This window comes from Condylura cristata, unplaced genomic scaffold (genome assembly GCF_000260355.1).
Source record: "Condylura cristata isolate star-nosed mole 26May11 unplaced genomic scaffold, ConCri1.0 scaffold00001, whole genome shotgun sequence".
Taxonomy (NCBI): domain Eukaryota; kingdom Metazoa; phylum Chordata; class Mammalia; order Eulipotyphla; family Talpidae; genus Condylura; species Condylura cristata.
In genome coordinates, this window is record NW_004567102.1 from 79518576 (window position 1) to 79537330 (window position 18755).

The 18755-nt window shown below is 41.7% G+C and overlaps 1 protein-coding gene across 1 annotated transcript in view; it reads left to right on the top strand.

The window, feature by feature from the left end:
- The window catches only part of UST (uronyl-2-sulfotransferase), a 172934-nt gene that overhangs the window by 36514 nt on the left and 117665 nt on the right, over positions 1–18755 (top strand). The window contains exon 3 of the mRNA XM_012735049.1: positions 18533–18688. Within this exon, the coding sequence (XP_012590503.1) occupies positions 18533–18688 (156 nt within the window). The remainder of the gene's footprint in view (positions 1–18532; positions 18689–18755) is intronic.

The window sequence follows — 18755 nt, forward strand, 5'->3', positions numbered from 1 at the left end:
AGGGAGGTTGGGAGGCTGGGAAACTGGGAGACTGGGAGGCAGGGAGGCTGGGAGACAGGGAGACAGGGAGGCTGGGAAGCTGGGAGACAGGGAGACAGGGAGGCTGGGAGGCTGGGAAGCTGGGAGACTGGGCAGCAGGCAGATAGGGCAGCTGGAAGGCTGGGAGGCAGGTAGGCAGGTAGCAGCAGAGCCTCTCAGCTACCCACCACCCAATGTCTCTCTTGCTTTTCTCTGTCTCTCCTCTTAGTCTCTCCTCTTTTCAGCCTGGAAATCCATATTTAGTTATGTGCATGCCTGTGTTCTCTCGCTTCTCAGCCCATGGTCTGCAACCATAGGTGTGTGCCCTGTGCTCGCGTTCCCAGGCACTGTTTGCAATAGCGCATTATCACCTGTGAGCAACAAAACTTGGAAGGAAAGCAAAACCACAGCTTGTAACAAAAAACAGCCTGAGCTACTCCATTTTCCCAGCAGCAATTCAATTTAATTATGCAGCCATCACCACTGTCCATTTTCAGAACATTTCATCACCCCCCTCCCCACAAAGAAATGCTGACACATTGTCACTGTCCTCTGCCCCCCTCCTGGAAGCCACCAATCTTCTTCCACTTTCTCAACTTTCACCTGTTTTGTATAAATGGAATCATATAGCAGGTGACCTTGGCATCAAACTTCCTTTTCTTAGCATCTTCAAGCTTTAACCATGTGTAGCTCATGTGAGAGCGTCATTCCTTTATGCTGGTGAATACTTTCTCATGCTGTTGTTGGGCTGTAGCTAATTCTGTCCACCTAATAGTCATTTCATGGACAATACATTGTTTCTGGGGCCATCACGAATAATTCTGCTCTGAACGTTCACATACAAGATTTTGTGGAACATGTCTTGGCATGGAATTTCAAGGTCATATAAAAACTTTATGTTTTAACTTTTTGGAGAACTGCTGAACAAGGACCGCACCCTTTCACATCCTGCCAACAATGTGTGAGAGTTCCAAAGTCTGTGCATCCTGGCCAACACTTGTTAGTGTCCATTTTACTGATTGTAGCCATTCTAGTGGGTGTGAAGTGGTGCCTCATAGTCACACCATATGTTTTTACTATTGGCATGCTCTGTATTTCAGGGATCCAGGCAAAAACCCAGTGTCCCTTTCTGATTAAACTTAGATATGATTGACTTTGGAATGGTTGCAAATAAGCACCCCCACACCCCTTAACTCCCACCAAGTGCATGGCTGAGTGACGAGGTGATGAGGTGTTGCCTTGGTGCAAAGAAAAGTGGTGTGTCCCATCCGTGGGTTGCACAGGTACTTACTCAGGCTGGGGGCTCAGCCAGTGGCTGGGTTTCGGTCCCTTACACCCCTTCTGCAGGTGTTTTTTTTTTTTTCCAGAGCATGACCTTACATACCACACTTGGTCATTTTGAAGCCTGATAAATGTTGCGTCTAATTTCAACTGGCCCTGGGGGTGGTGACTTTAGGCCAGTGATATAAAGGCCTCATTCTCCTCATTAGTAAATGGTGATAAGAGAATACTTTTACAGAGCTGTGATTATTAAATGAAATGGACTTTATAAAGCAACAAGTCCAGAACCTGACAAATCAGAATTCTTATTAAATAGTAGTTTATTTAATGTTTCATCCCTAGGGACTCAGCACAGAAGATATGATATGTCTTCCTCTAGAAGACATCAGCACACTATGGTTAGGGACAAAATTAACCTGATATTATTTGTTTCTTTTTTTTTTAAGATTTATTTATTTATGCATACAGAACTGGGGTATAGGCCAGAGGTATGGGGGAAGGGTGAGAGGATTCACCAGAGACAAAGTGGGGAGCAGAACAGTCAGATAGATGAAGTACACTGCTGAGGGGAGCAGTGGGCTAGATAGGAGAGGTCTGCTGAGCCATGTGGGTCACCTCTCAGGCTGGGGACCGAACACATGCTGCAGTGGCTGCAGATAGCTTCACTGTGCTGTGCCTTAACCATTGCACCACCAGGGAGGGCCCCAAAATTACCCTGATGTTAACCCCCCCACAGACTGAGTATGGTCTGCACATTTTTAAAGGGTTGTGAAATAAAGAGGAATGTGTAACACAGAAAATAGACTCTCTATGGCCTAAAATATCTCCCAAAGTACTTTCTCTCTGGCCCTTTGCAGTGAAAGTTAACTGCTCCCTGCTGTCACCCTTCTCTGCAGTCAGTTCCTCTTCCCTGCCCCTCCTCCAGGGCTAGACGGCCTTACACTTGTCCCCAGAACCTGTGCCCTTCCCCACAGAATCCCCTGCAGGACTACTCCTTCACCCTTCAACCCCCGGGTGCATAATGGAAAGCTGGTAAGTGTTAATTCAGAGAAAAAATAGGGGGAGGAGGAGAAAAAAGGGGGCAATGAAAATCACTTTTGCCAACTTCACAATTTTGCCAGAGTCCTGGTGTGAGAAGAGCCTGGCCTTCAGTTTGGGCTACTTCGTCTGTGCCACATTTTAGCTGAATCCCTTTAGCTCCACTTTTACCCCAAGTATGAAGGAAGCCGTCCGTGAGTAAGTGAGCGCAGCCACTCTGCTTCTGCCCTTGGCCAACACGCAGGGTGGACTTCCCAGTCACTCATTTCATAATTCACAACTCCCCTTCTAAGAGGAAGACTGGCCTGGGGTAGCAGGCTCACAGCCAGAAGCCCCTGTACCTCTCCCAGCAAGAAGTGATGTGCATTCTTGCAGCCGGAGGAGTGAATCCAGATTTGCGCTGGGAGAGCTCAGGGCAGAGAGAAGGTAGTGTTTCCACGAGTCTAAATAAAAGGACCAGGTGTGATTCTGCCTGTGTGATTTTATCACTCTGGGGCATGTGAAGAGAATTTCTTAAGTCTCCTCTTATTATTCTACTCTTCAGGCTGGTGTTGAATTCTTCTGCCAAACAGATGTTTGTGTTTGCCCTCCGGCTTTCACTGAAGTCTTGTGGAATTAGCCAGACAAGCTATGTTGACATCATTGGCCTCCATATTTTGGGTTCTGCCTACTAAACTTGATTTTAAGATTTATTTCTATGAACTGGAGCCCTGTGTTTATGAGACAGAGAGAGATTGATTTGCACACTGATTGCTTGTCCCCTAAAGAAAAACCAGGTGGACCCTCTGATGGAAAGATACAAGACACAAGCAGGAAGCCACATGTCCAAGGAACAGATGTGCGGGGCTTCCAGGAGCCTGAATTGCACAGTTCACAAATCCTGGTGAAATTGGATACAGGCTTCAGTTTTTTCTTTTTTAAGAGTTATTTATTTATGCATACAAGAACTGGGGTGTAGGTCCAAAGTGCAGGGATGAGAGGATTCATCAGAGAGAGCAGAACAGGCAGCTGTGCTGAACTCCACTACTGAGGGGAGCAACGGGCAAGACGAGAGGTCTGCTGTGCCATGTGGGTCAGCTCCCTGGCTGGGGATCGAACCCATGCTACAGTGACTGCAGATATCTTCATAGTGCTGCACTTTAACCCCTTGTGCCACTAGAGAGGCCCCAGAAACAGATACTGTTAGTAGATAAGGAAAAAAAAATTAAAGACAGTGACCTCTGCAAATGAAGGATTTGCAATTCATGATGATTTGTTAACTTTTTACTGAAAGAAAGAAAAAGAAATAATAATAGGTTATAGTTTTTGTTTTGTTTTGTTTTGTTTTGTTTTTAAGGTTTTCAATATGCAGTCACTTGCCAACATCTTGACCAGTGTAGGGGGAAGAGAAAGATTTCCAGGTTACTGTTCCAAACCATTTATGCCTAAGCTGACCAAGCCTGACTCCTCTGCAACATCAAAGGAATTGTTTATAAATTTCTGAAAAATAGAATTGCATTTCCATCCTTGGATGCATGTGAGTCTCTGGATGAACTCACTCCCCATGATGGATTGGGAATATAGTTTGGCCTTGAGAACAACTCACAGAACTGGGTCAGAAGTTGTTTATTGACCACATAAGTTCCCAGGTGTAAGTATGTAGAATACATACCAAATGCACCCCAATTGAAACTGGGGAGAAAGGGGCCTGCAGGCCGAACTCATTAGTTGTGTTTCTGAGCAAATTAGTGTTTTTAAAGTAAGCCTTAATGCATCTTCAGAAAAAAGTCTTTACCATAAACAAGCAAATTAAAAATGCCATGGCGAGTTGAGTTTGACAAGCTGCTGGTCCAGATGATGTTTATCCAGCTTCCTTTGACGTCCAACCATAAATATTTTATAAACTGCCAAAGAAAAGAAGCACCGTGTTGAGTGAGGGACTTATAAAGTAAAAGTGCCTGAAGAAAGAAAGCAGAGAACTTTCTGATGACATATTTTGATCATAGCTAGAGAATTTTTTTTTAAAGATTGATTTATTTATGCATACAGAGCTGGGGTACAAGCCAGAGGTGCAGGGGCAATGAGAGGCTTCACCAGAGACAGAGTGGGGAGCAGAACAGGCAGATCGATAAAGTACACTGCTGAGGGGAGGAGCAGGCGGGTCAGGAGAGGTCTGCCGCGCCTTGTGGGTCACCTCCAGGGCTGGGGATCGAACTTGCATTGAAGCAGCTATGGCTCTGTTGCACAGCTGCATCCTAACCTGTTGCGCCACTAGGGAGGGCCCATTTTTAAGTGACTGGTGCTGCTCGCCCAGTGTCATTGTGCTCGGACCCTAGGGAGTGGCCTGAGACCTTGGGTTCTTTTTCACGTTAACTGCTTTTGATTGAAGGTAAGAATACTGGTGGTCATTTATATTTCATTAATAAGATCATCAAAATATGAAAAAAGGGAAGGTGGGTTAGAGATGCTTTTGATAGGAATTAACACAGAAGCTTCACCAGAGTGGCTTGAGTGGGTAGAGGTGTGTTTCACTCAGTCAGCATTCAGGGATAGTACAACACTGTGAGAACACTGGTGTCTCTCTCTTTTCTTCTTTCCTGTCATGAGCTTTTTTATATCTGAGTGTGCGGGTTCATCCTCATGCTTCTTTCCTCATACTCATAAGAGGGCTGCTGTCTCCTAAGGCATCGTGTCTGTGTTCCAGGAAAGAGGAAGTCTTCTTTCCTGTCATGAGCTTCTTTATATCTGAGTGTGCGGGTTCATCCTCATGCTTCTTTCCTCATATTCATAAGAGGGCTGCTGTCTCCTTAGGCATCGTGTCTGTGTTCCAGGAAAGAGGAAGTCTTCTTTCCTGTCATGAGCTTCTTTATATCTGAGTGTGCGGGTTCATCCTCATGCTTCTTTCCTCATATTCATAAGAGGGCTGCTGTCTCCTTAGGCATCGTGTCTGTCTTCCAGGAAAGAGGAAGGAATTGACTATCAGGGCAACACTGTTAAGTGAAGGAATTGACTATCAGGGCAACACTGTTAAGTGATTTCTTAAATGCCAAGTCAGCAATACACATTTATGTCTTATCCATTCAGTGAATGAATGATCAGCTATTGATGACCTGGTCACCTGCAACTTAGATTCAAATTAATCTAAGAAGGCAGATACTTCTAACTGGGCTTGTGGTTACCTGAAATGAAATTCTGATTCTATTGGGATGATAGAAAAAATAAAGAGTAGAAAGGCAACAGGCAGAATCGACCACACAGTCATCGTTTCAAAATATTTTATGTGGCTTGTCATAGCTAGGTTTGAAAAAACAAACTGGTTTTGTATATTAAAGGAAACTAGACTGGAGATAAAGTAACTAATGATACAAAAATAGTATAGATATAGCTTTGAATAAAATTTGTGTTTACAAAATTATTATTGCAACTGCTTGCTCACCTGTGGGGCTGTCTTTTAGGGAGGGGCAATATATTTACCAAAAACTGACATGTTTCGATCAGGTATGATGAGGTGCAAGAACTCCAACCTATCATTAACTCTGATCTGTTTTTCTCGCCTGGGACTTGTGCAGCCTAATTTCTAAGCAGGTCCTACTTTGGCGATTATGTGGCTTGTCAAAGGCCCCAGGCCTAAAACTTCCCACTCAGAAATTATGATAGAAAAAAAGAGTTTGACCATAAGTAGGCATATAAAATCCTGAGGCATTGCCTGGACACATTTGGACATACATACATAATTGTGTGCTCAGATATTAGCTATTCACTGATGTTCTGTGGGTGGATGATACTGGTTGACTGACCAGCCCAGTGCGGACACCCATCCTGAAACAGTATTTTTAAATCAGTGTTACTACAACAAACCACAAACATGTACACACACACCGTGGACTCAGCAGAGAAGGGGTGGGAGGGTGGCGAAGCCCTGGAAGAAAACGGAGAGACTGGTCCAAGAACAAAAAATGAGTACAATTGCTAATCGTCATAAACTCTGTACACAGAGTCAGTCTTGCAATTAGTCTGCCATAAGCTTGTAGATAAGACTGTAGGCAAAGAAAATAACTCACAAGCTGATGTTTTAACGGGCAATAAGATGATGGGAATGCATTTTCTGTGGGAGCTTTTGGGCGGATTTATTTAATATTTTGTTCATTGTTTTAACAATTTCAGGCCATTTGTAGAAAACATAAAATAAAATGATGAAACAGAAATGAAAGCAGATTAGAGGCATGGAAAATGCAAATTGAAATAAAATTGTAGTAGAAAGACGTAAGTTCCCTAAATTTGCTGTAGCGAAACAGCCTTTTTCTAATTTCCTGGTAGCCAGTGACAATAGGGCCATATGTGACTCTGTATTTCTCATTTCCATGGAGCAGAAGTATATTGGTGTTTCATCTAGAATAGTGGCGTAAGGAGCATGAGCTATATGGCTTGATGCTGTTCATCACTACTCTCAATTAACTGTGAACAAATTTATTCCTCCTCATTGTCAGTTTTTTTTTTTTAATCTATGATGCAGAAGTATTTGCTGATTTTGTATGGTACTGGGTTTTTTTTTTTTTTAAGATTTATTTTATTTGTATATACAGAACTGGGGTACAGGCCAGAGGTACAGGGGTGGTGAGAAGCTTCACCAGAGACAGAGTGGGGAGCAGAACAGGCAGATCGACGAAGTACACTGCTGAGGGGAGCAGCGGGCGGGTCAGGAGAGGTCTGCCACGCCATGTGGTCTCCTCCGGGGCAGGTGGGAATCGAACTCATGCGGAAGTGGCTTTAGCTTCTCAGTGCAGTGCTTTAACCCTCTGTGCCACCAGGGAGGGCCCGGTACTGGGTTGTTTTTTAAACTAAGGATGATGAACTGCATGTAAGTTGCCAGTAAATATGAGCCCTGAGTAAAAATGAGAAAAAAGAAAGTGCAATTAATGTATCCCCATCACAAGCACATAACTGGATTGTGTGATGTATGAAGAGTGTCCCTTGCTGACCACTCATGACAGGTCAAAGTGGCACTTGGTCAAAGCTACTTTAGATTGGGTCAAGAAATTATATCTCAGTAGACAGTTCTGTGATGGCCCAGATCTGGAATATACAGAAAAATGGATGGGTTCTCTGTCCTTCAGACAGTTTTCCTTCCACATCATGTCTTTCAACCAGCCTGTTGGTAGAATTGAGTGGTTCTTTGTTTAAGAATATAGACCATGATCAGGGCCTGGACAGAAGGTATTTGTCACTGGTGTGTGATGAGACCCTGCACGGCCATGGTCATCTAGCTGCAAAGACTGGATTGCCCCACCCAATTCAAGAATCAGTGGACCTTTCCATTTTATCTGTGACTTATTCTCTCACTCCAGACTCTCCTTTTCCTTAAATGTGCCACATTTATCTGTCTTAACATAAATTCTCCTATTTTTTCTTAGTTATTCAAGCTTAACTTGGGATAATTGTTAGCTACAAAGGTAGCTGTTCTTCTGCAATCCTTCCTCTTTTCCTCTTCCTACTCGCTAGTAAAATTCCGAGGGCAAATTTTATGCCAGTTTAAAAAATACTTTGAAGAATAATGATCTCCTTAACTTAGTGTGTGTGACAGTAATTCCCCTGGAAATGGGATCCTTCATATATGATGGTGGAAATTGCTGAAAAAATTGTTTACCCAGTACCAAGTAATGAATAAAAACAATTAGAAACCAGCCAGCAGAGACTGTGGAGAAGGATCAGCTCCATAAAGGAGGATTGGGTCTCTTACATGTCACACTTGCTAAAAATTAATTCACTTATGAAAAAGTTGTAAGAAGTCTCCGTCACGTAGGCAGTATGACATTTCTTATCTGAGAGCAATTTAAATATCTTATTATCATCGGAAGCTAAAAATAGCTTATGAATTCTAGTTTCTCATTTGGAGTTAATCTTCCAGCTCAAGTTCACCTTTGTTGCTAATTCTACATCTCATTTCAGTGTGTGGTAGAGAAGCAGTATTATTTTATGTAGAAAGAAAATACATTTCCTCGTTTTTCTCCAGTTATCAGCAAATCTCTGCTTAGTGGGGGAAGCTGTGGTCTCCGGGTGCCATGCAGCCAGTAAGAATTAGACACTTGTTATTGAAAAATGTTCTCTGTCGGTTGCTTATTCTCTTCTCTGCAGTAGGGGGTTGGGTTTTCATCAATGGTTGCTTGAAAACTCAAGAATAGAGTTTCTGAATACTAGTTTGGGAGACCCCACTGGTTGCTTACCACCTACCTACCCATTTCTCCATAATCGCTGCCTCTTTAGCAGAATCTGACTTTAGGTGAGGTAATCTTAGCCACAGTTTAATCTTCGCCTGATTAACTTATGCCTATGATCGTTGTCTATTTTCTTTGCTAATGGTTTCTTGAGATATGGACTGGCAGCTTTGACCTAGCCCAGGAGTCATGAGGGAACATTTTTTTTAGGACATTCTAGGTTAGGTTTTCCTCTTAAGGGACATATTTAAGAAAGATGGTATCTTCTTTCCTGGGACTTGGTGACCCTGCGTGTGGTGGCTGGAGTTGCAGCAGTGACTGTGCAGCATGAGGAAAGCTAGTCTGAGGAGAACGTGACATACTTAGGATGGCACAGCAAGATGGAATGAAAATATAGCATGAATCTTAAAACGTCCATACCTGAGACTTGTGTTTTTAAAGTAAAATATATTTTCCATTTACTTGTGTCGTTGTAAACAAATCTATTTCCCTTTTGCTTTCTGTTCTACACACAAAAGCAGCTTTGTTGCTATATGGATATATGACATGAAGCAATTATGGACATTCTTTAGCCACGTTTAAGTCAGCTGTTCTTAGATGCTGCAGCTCCTCATTTTTTTTTATTTATTTATTATTATTATTTTTTTTGCCCCGTCTTTAACCTAGGGTCCTAGGAGCCAACACCTGCCCAGAGAGCTGATGAATTTTGCATAGCATATTTCATGAAACACAATACTCATGAATATGAAACATGCCATGAAGCCAACTTACACAGCCAATTCAAGCATGGAGGACTAGAACATTTCTTATTAAAAGCAAGAATTGGGTAGATGAACTTTGGCAAAAGGCGAATGACTGGATTGAGGCTGAGCTATTTCTGGAGATAGCAAGACCAAGCTCAAGCTCAAATATCAAGTTCTCTGTGAAACCATCCCTGAATTCCCCAGCCACCTTCATCATCCCTTCTCTCTGAACTTATACCCCAGTGTCCATATCTTTAATGGGATATATACTTGACATATGGTATCAGAGCAAACAGTGTCTGTGTTTGGTTCCAATCGTGATAGATTACGAGATCATACAGGTAAGAAACCAGTCATAGCCTTTGCCATAGTCACTCACTTAGCAGCTCTTTATTGAGTATTTACTATGTGCCAGGCACTGAGCAAGGAACTGAAGCTGCTATAGAAAGGAAAAACAGAGGAGCCCTACAGTTATGGAATTTAAAGTCTAATAATTGACAGGGAGATCATCACAGTAATCAATTAATTTCTTGCTGCTCACCATTCGACTGGCCCTCAATGAAGCCTCAGTAATTGTTTGCAGAATTCACTCACAGAGGGTCTCTCCCTCCTGGAGAGCAGCTGGACTTCATACTGTAGATGGAAGTGTCAGAGGCAAGAGCCAATGTGTAAGCTCTTTCCAAGCCTCTGCTCACGTTGTGTTTGCCAGTGATCTTCTGGCCAAAGCAAGTTGTGTTATCAGCCCAAGGTCATGTTCTACATGGATGTAGGGAGTTGGGATTATAAGGGGAAATTACTGTGCCAGCCTGCCATACTGTTTCACATTGTGGGTTACATTATACAAACCTCAGTTTAAACAACGATCATTTAGATCCAAGAATACGTTTCTTGCAATACATTCACACTCAAGAAACTAAAATTTGATTTGGATGTTTTAAATGGACAATAATAACATAGTTCATAAATGTCAGTGAATCTAAGCCCTTGATCTTAAAAATCTCTACTCAGTACTTTGATGAAAGCTAGGAGATTTGGCAACCAACACGACTATTCCTCTAGCTTTTTGCTATTTACAATGAATAGTCTTCTCTTGTGTTCATAATGAGAGTGATTGACTCCCCCCCCCGCCCCAACATCTGGAGGAGACTGTTTTAAATAGAATGATTGGTCAATGCCAACAATACCTGCTATAAATTATGAAACAGTCAATAATCAACAGTTCTCTCCATGGCATTATAATAAATGAGATTTTAGGTTGGACTCAGCATATAAGTTAACTTTAAAAAAGAAAAAAAAAACTTAACATCAGAGCAGTCTCGTAAATCTTCAAAGTATGTATAAACTAAAGTATGTATGTGTTTTATTTGGAGATGTGTGTGATTAAGAAGAATGTGTCACAGAGCTAGATGGGGAGTTAAACTAAGTACGGGGATCTGGTGGAAAGATTATCTACCTAAAGACATCTGCATAATTCCATATCCTGGTCCAAAATTAATGTAAAAAGTCAACTAAATTGATGAATAATAGAAATGGAACAACTCTATCCCTAAAACTGATTTGAGGAACATAAGTTCTCCTCTGTTCTTCCTGGGAAATCTGCAACTCTCATTCCCAGAGGCCTATTTAATAAGGACTTTTGGATCAGTAGGTACATAGCCTGTAAAATAGTGCCAGAAATGGTAGAATTGGTTCAGCTTTACTACATCAGTAGGACTTAACATTTGTGATTCAACAAAAGGTATAAGGCAAAAACACACATGTATACACGCATACACAGGAGGATGAGAGTTAAACACTGGCGTCCCAAATTCATATGCGGTTTCTGCATTTCACTTATAAAATCTGTAGAAGTTTAAAGGGCTTTTGGAAGAGTGGACAGAGTCCTGAGTGTAAGTCTGGTTGACTACTATATGCTTGTTGAAGCAAAACCACGTCCCATACAACACTGTACTGTCCATCAGGATGACTTAGCCTCTCAAATGTTTGTGTCCTTCTCTTCTGCTCATGTTTCACTCACAGATGTGGACTTTATTTCTCTTTGCTGTTAAACAAGTGAGTACTTCATGGGCTCAGCTTTCTATCTGTTAAACTGAGGCTAGGGTTTGAGGAGCTAACATGCTATAGGAATGAGCTACCCAGTTTATGAACTACTTTTCTTTTTTTTTAAGATTTTACTTATTTATGCATACAGAAATGGGGTACAGGCCAGAGGTGCAGGGGCGAGAGGATTCACCAGAGAAACAGTGAGGAGCAAAACAGGCAGATCGATGAAGTCCAATGCTGAGGGGGGTAGCGGGGCACAGGCGAGTGTGACACGCCATGTGGGTCACCTCCAGTCTGGGGATCAAACTCGCACTGAAGTGGCAACATCTTGGCTTCACTTGGCTTGGTTTTGCAGTGCAGTGTTCCAACCTGCCATGCCACCAGGAAAGGCCCCATGAACTCCTTCTTGTCCATGATTGGTATACTTACCAGGAAAAAGAAGCAAAAAGAATGTTGTAGAGTTAAAATGGATCTGTCTTTTCTTTATATGTGTGTTTTTTTTGAAGTTGTCAATTTGAAGTTTGAAACTCATCTTGTGTTTGGCACTGATAACATTTCACCCAAGGTCACCTGAAATTTGAGTTTTTAATCAAACCAAAAGTCATTTTTTTCCTGACGAATACTTCAAAGTTCCAGCTATGAGAGTTTAATCATCACATCCAAAAATTACTTTTGGCTCCTTGTGAAAATTGCTTCTTTGTGTGGGGATTTCGTTACAGTGTGCAGTGTATTACATTTCTGAGAATAGCATTATGATGTACATTATGGAGATAAGGACATTAGATAGGCCAGAATGGAATAAATATTCGAGTGCAGGATGCCATTCAGATAACTCCATGAACATTTGTAAGTGTTATACAACCCTGCCTTAACATTATGGGGTGTGAACAAGAAGGAGCCTTGAAGTCACAGGATTCAGTAACCCCATTTTACACTTGAGGAAACTTTGGCCCAAAGAAGTTTTTTCAAGGTCATGTGTTGAAAGGCACTCAGCTAGTTTGGCCAAAGGGCAAATCGTTTCCTGACTTCCAACCCTGGTAACTTCTCCACTCACCATACTTTTATTCCATACTTCTTACATGATATAGCAAATCTGAGTGGTGAGGGAAAAGTGATAGACTCTCCTTATAATTTTAGAAGACAATCAAAAGAGCATCCTTTCAAATAACAAGTATGACGGTATTGGTTCTAGAGCCACATTTAATAGTATTGTTAGCCCAACGGTCTGTCTTTTTAATAGATATTTATTAATTATCTGCTATACATGTAATAGTGTAGATGGGCTTGTAATGGATGTATAGCTATTTGTTTTTCTGTCGGTGACATTAGACATGGAACTGTCTCAGGGAGGAGCAGGGGAAATGGGGAAAGATTAAGGTTCATATTTGATCAGGCTTCTGAGAGAAATGGCTATAAATAATGAGGATACAGGGCTGCCATCTGAGAGTGGTGGGTAGAATAGCTTTCTCTTCAGGAACCGTGGCATTGATGGAAAAGACAGCCCCTATGTGGGTCCTGGAGGATCCCCTACCTGGAGAGGTGCCCAATTAGAGAGCAGAGATACATCTTTCAGAAAACCTGCAATAGCTTGATAGGCAGGAGCCAATGAGAATTCCCACTGGGTTCTAAAAAGCAGTGCTGGGAGGCTGAAGCCCATGCAGACTTGGTGCTTGATGGTGATGTTAAAAAAGGAACAGTGGGTCTTCCTGGTGGCCAAGGGGTTAAGTCTCAGCACAATCAAGCTATCTACAGCCATTGAGCCTGAGTTCTATCCCAGGCCAGGGAGCTGACCCACATGACACAGCAGACCTCTCCTGTCTCAGCCCTGCTCCCCTCAGCAGTGTATTTCAGTAGTTCTGCCTGCTCTGTTCCCCACTCTGTCTCTGATGAATCTTCTCAATCCCCACCCCCACCCCAAAACACACACAACTCTGATTTATAATCCAGTTCTTGTGTGCATAAATAAAATTTTAAAAGCCTTCCGAAAAAAGGCACAGGGTATTTAAAGTGACTGCAACTATGGAAAGGAAGAGAAACACAGGTAGAACATAAAGGTAGGTTTATTTCGTGACCAGCCCAGAGGGATGGAGCACATGCAGAAATGCCTACACTCCCCTGAAGCTTGAGCTTCAACAGTCACACACCTTTCTATTTCTTGTATGCATGTGTTTGACAGGGAAGTATGTAAATGTTTAGTCTTAATTTTTAAGCTATCTCCAGGTTTTAGCTTGCTAACAATAATAGCCTAAGGTGAGTCACTGAGTAACTCCAGAAAAAAACACTTACAGACCTATAATCCAGTCCTCCCTTTTACTGATGAGGAATCGAGGCTCAACAGGGTGAGGTGACAAGCCTCTAGCACCCCCGTGTCCTGGGAAACCTCAAAAGTCACCGAATGGATTTGAGCTGCCTGAAGTGACAGAAGCTGTGCCTGCAGGCCTTCTAAGCCCTGGCCTGAGGGCAGGCCTTCTAAGCCCTGGCCTTCCCTTGACTTGAATGACCATGAAATGGAGGTGCTATGAAATCACAATGGGTATTTCAATTCACCAAAGAAAACCATTAGCACTGAGTCCATGTATTGACAGTGTTTAGTGTAAATTGCAGTTAACCTGCCCACTCAGCTAACCTGCCCATGATGGCTAAGTAGGCAGTTTGTCAGGCTCAAGGTGACCTTTAACTGTGGGACCATTGGCACTTCAGGAAGACAGAGCAGTAGCTTTGACCCAGACCCCCTCCAGCAGGCCCCTCAGCTGCCAGCAGATGACCTTCCCTCCTACCTTCAACCCTGCGGAGACAGCATGGAACTGTTCAACCCTTAACACAGAAAACGAGGCGTCCTCTACAGTAACAAGTCTTTGTAGCAACCGAAGGGGTTCTTAGAACTGGACCCCACCCTCCTCCTACACTTCCTGTTGATCTTATGCCTTCCTGTTGATCAGCTGATCTGAGAGTTCTTAGGCCCAGCCCTCTGCACTTTTTAAAGATCTGTAGGTAACTCGCCTATACCTTTGGGAGCCACTTATTGTTACCAACTCTACTAGATATCATTTTGCAAAGACTCAAAAGTAGCATTAAAGTTAATTCTTCCAAAAAGACCCATCCCCAGAGTGACTTATAAACGTTGAAGGTCTTGGTCCAGACCAAGTTTGCTTTTTACCTAGAAAGTCTCTTTCTGCCCTCCCCAGTTCAAGTCATGGCTAAGCTCTGGAAAGCATGGACGTCATCTGGTGGTGATTACCGTTGCGCTCACATTCTGGAGACTTCTGTTTATTTGGCATGCTCTGTTCAAGCCTGTCTGCCCTTGAGGATTTGTGGCATTTGCAGAACTGACAAGGCAGACAACGTCCATAAATACATAATTCTCACAGTGACACATTTTGGAACTCCCTTCACTTTTACAAATTGGCCATAAAATAGAAACCACAGACATAACATTCATATAACCATAGTTGCCAAGAACCAAGAGTCATGGGGGCAGAAGGGGTTTTCTCTGGATGAGGGGTATTCGTGTGTACTTCTTTTTAGGATACCCAAATCAAGGGTGACTATTCAAAATTCTTGAACACGTGATAATAGGAGATAAAGTTGGGAATGGTTTTCTGCCTGGCAACAGAAAATGTTAATTTAAAGAAAATGGGGAATCCCATTCATAATCATTAAGTTGATCATTTGAGAGCATTCGCCTGTCTTAATGGACATTTCGAGTGAATTTAGGATTTCATACTGGCTTACTATGTCCTGTTTTTCCCCTTTCCGGGTGGAAGGGGTCCATAGGACCCGAGCATCTGAGAAGAGAGGTGAAGGAATGAAGGAGAAACTACATCCTTCTCTTCTCTCCCTGTTAGCTGTTGTGCTAATGTAGGCTTCCATTAGCTTCTAGAATGTGTCCTTAGGAAGGAGGAAGAAAGGCTAATGGCCTCCTGTCAGCTCCACCTGAGCATTTTAGAGACTTGGCTGGTAGATGAGTAAGAACCAGTGGGGCTGGCTGTGATAGCTGATAGTTCAAAAAAAAAAAATCAACATTTAATGAGGTCAGGCTTTAAAAAAGGAAATAGTGTCTCTGTCGCAGATGTCAAACTAAAGATCTTTTTCACTCTGTGATGCCACAGCATATGAGGTGTCTCATGGTGTTAGGGGCCAGGGAAGCAGAGAGCTCGCCTTGCACTGTGTGAAACTGCCTTTTAGCTTTGTGACCTTCAAGTTGCCAGAGGTTCCTTCTGAGTCTCTGTTTTATCATCTAAAAATAGTCATGGTGTCTTCCTTACTGGGTTCGTAGGAGGATGCGGTGACCACGAAAGGAAGCTCCAGCAAGTGAAACACAGTAGATTGGGAGCGGGTGATGGAGACCAAGTAGGGAGGGGAGAGGCGGAGTGAGATGGGTCAGTGTCTCAAAACTGCACCGAGACCTGGCCCTTTGCTGTACCTACGATCTGGGTGCACAGGGAGAGTCACTTACTTGCTGTTAATTAAGTTTACATTATTTGGTAATTTAAACTCCTAGGAAAATGCACAGCTAGAATGAAGATAATTAGGCTCTTTGACTCAGTATTGTTAACAAGGATTGCAAACTTTATGCCCAGAGCCTAAGGCAGGTCAGGATGAGCCTTCCATAAAAATCCCTTCTCACTATCTTTCCAGAAATTACTCTTCAAGTTAAAGATGACAGTGAGTTTAAAGCAGACCTTTTGGAATGCTTCTTTCTGCCAAATCACAAATTAATCAGCTTGTTGCTGTTGTTGATTTTATCATCTTTTCAAATCAACCCATTAGCTTAGTCAATGTCCTCTGTATTGTAAAGGCACGTTTAGAAAATGATCTGAAAGCCCAGGTTTCTGTTTGTGATGTGTGCGCTGCATCTTTAAATGTTACGAGGCTGATTTTAGAAAACTCTGAAAACATATTGTTGAGATATGGAATAATGTGGATCTGGTTGCAGAATGATCTTTAAAGAAATGGTAAAAATGAATCACAGTGGGATCTAAATCTCTCCTTTCTTTTCAAATATGATTGTGGATCAGCTACAGGAATGACACAGGGATTTTGTTTTTACATGCATCTTTTAAATAACAAATATTTAAAACCATTAATTGGGAGCTTCCTACAAGATCAGTGGAAGAATTGCAAGGGATACTTTTTAAAAATAACTAATCATCTAAAGGTAAATAGCATCTTTAGGTACTAGAAAAAGGAAGCACAGAGGTACTAAGCCTGCTATGTGTTGATTATCCAATAAGCTCAGCAAAATTAAGTGTTTTCACCTACTGTTTCTGTATAAGTTCCTCAGTTCTTCATTTAAATCTATACTCTTGTAGTAAAGTACTTACATATGTCACAGCTTACATCTTCTGGGTCACCAATTCTCCCTTGCTGTTCTATACAATGCTAGAAGACAGGGGAATAATGCATTCACCCCAATTCTTGAGCAGTTTATTTCTCAAAAAAATAAATAAATAAACAAACTTTGTATTTAGTTGGCTGTTTTGTCATGGACGTTGTTGCTACCAAAACCTGGTTATTATGGAAACTTCCAAAAAGCACTATTATCATGACATTAAATATGAACCTCGTTCCACCTTTCTGAGTCATGATCTGGTAACTTAAGAACCTGAATGATTTAGCTGAACCTTTGCAATCATTGCTGGAGTACAACTTTTGGGATACTCACCAACTGAGCTATAAATAATTGACCTGTCTCAATTACTATCTTCTTACCTGTATATTTTTTTTATTACCATTTGGTCAGAAAACTCACTTGTACTTAAGGATTCTCCTGGTCTTTTTAGCCAAATCATTATACTAATGAATGCTAAATCACATATCAAGTCACTGAGAGCTGCCAAGAAACTAGACTTTGTCTTCCAAGATGCTGTGTGCACAAGGCATGTTCTAGGCCCTGTAAGGTCACACATGGAAGATACTGGCCGACCCTGAAGAAGCAAGGTGGTACCCAGTAACAGAAAACACACCCTGAAGAATTACATCAACATGGCACGTGACTACTTGTTCAGTGAGTGATATAAACACAATTTATTTTATTCCAATAACAAGCCTTAAGCTCCAAATTTATGAAATGCTACTCTGCACATAAAAACTTAGGAAAATAACTAAACCTGTGAAAAAAAGTTCAGATGACATACCACAAGCAAGTTGGTACATGTTTCTGTTTAAACAGTATGATATTCCTTAGCTGTGGACCTTTATTTGTCCTTCTGCTATGAGTCCCAAAAGGAAGAAGCAGTTATCATTTGTCAATGGTTGTTCACGGTTAAGTATTTGAAATAAAAATAAAATCTTTGTTGGGGATATAGATATTTAATCGGTTGCTTCTCATATTAACTTACCGGTCTATCACAAAACAGCATTATTCACACTAACCAAAAGGTCCAAGAAGTAGAAATAATTCTAATGTCCTTTCCCTGGAAAATGTATAAACAAAACTTGCTATATCTAAGTGATATAATATTATTCAGACATAAACACTTAAAGTATTGACTCATACTACACATGGTTAATTTTCAACCCAATATGCTAAGTGAAAGAAACCACATACAAAAGGATACATATTTTATTATTCCACTTATAGGAGGTATCTTGAAAGCCACAGGAAAAACTTAGAGCCAGAAAGCAGACGAAAGATGTCAAGGTACAGAGACAGAATGAGATGGAAAGTGATCCCTAAGGCTGGCTAATGGATACGGAGCTCTGGAGGGTGATGAAAACAGTGTGGCATTAGGGAAAGATGATGGCTTCACCACTTTGTGAATGTGCTAAAACCATTGAATTGTACACTTTCCTAAGAGCGAATTTTATCGTGTGTATGTCTCAATTTTAACATTATTATATGTTCACTTGATAATGCTATCAATTAAGTTGTCCTAATAAAACATAACATAGCTTGTGAAAGAGTATTCTCATCAAAGTTCATATTTATAAATTATAAATTTGTAAACGTTGTTTCCCAAGAAGAAACAAAGCAAGTATTATAACTGATCTTACAGATGGTGTGAAATGTTAGCAGTTTTCTGTCTCAGGGTGGATAGTGATGTTTTTCTCTGAAGTTATTCTGAAGACAAATCTGAGTTCATCCCTTCTGTTCTCTCACTAACTTAAGACGGATCCTGCCTATCTAGATGAATCGAACATTTATTGTTCCAAGACCGAGGGACGCGAGGATAATACCTGAACCAAAGCCTCACCTTTGCTCTCCCTCTTCCCCAGGTGCTGCCTTTCCCGAGCCAGGTGGTGTACAACAGAGTAGGCAAGTGTGGGAGCCGCACTGTGGTCTTGCTTCTGAGAATCTTGTCGGAGAAGCACGGATTCAACTTAGTCACATCAGACATTCACAACAAAACCAGGCTTACTAAAAACGAACAAGTAAGTTGTCTTTGTCTATGAATTGCTTCAACTCAATTGTGTAATGAATGGATGCCTTACAGAACTT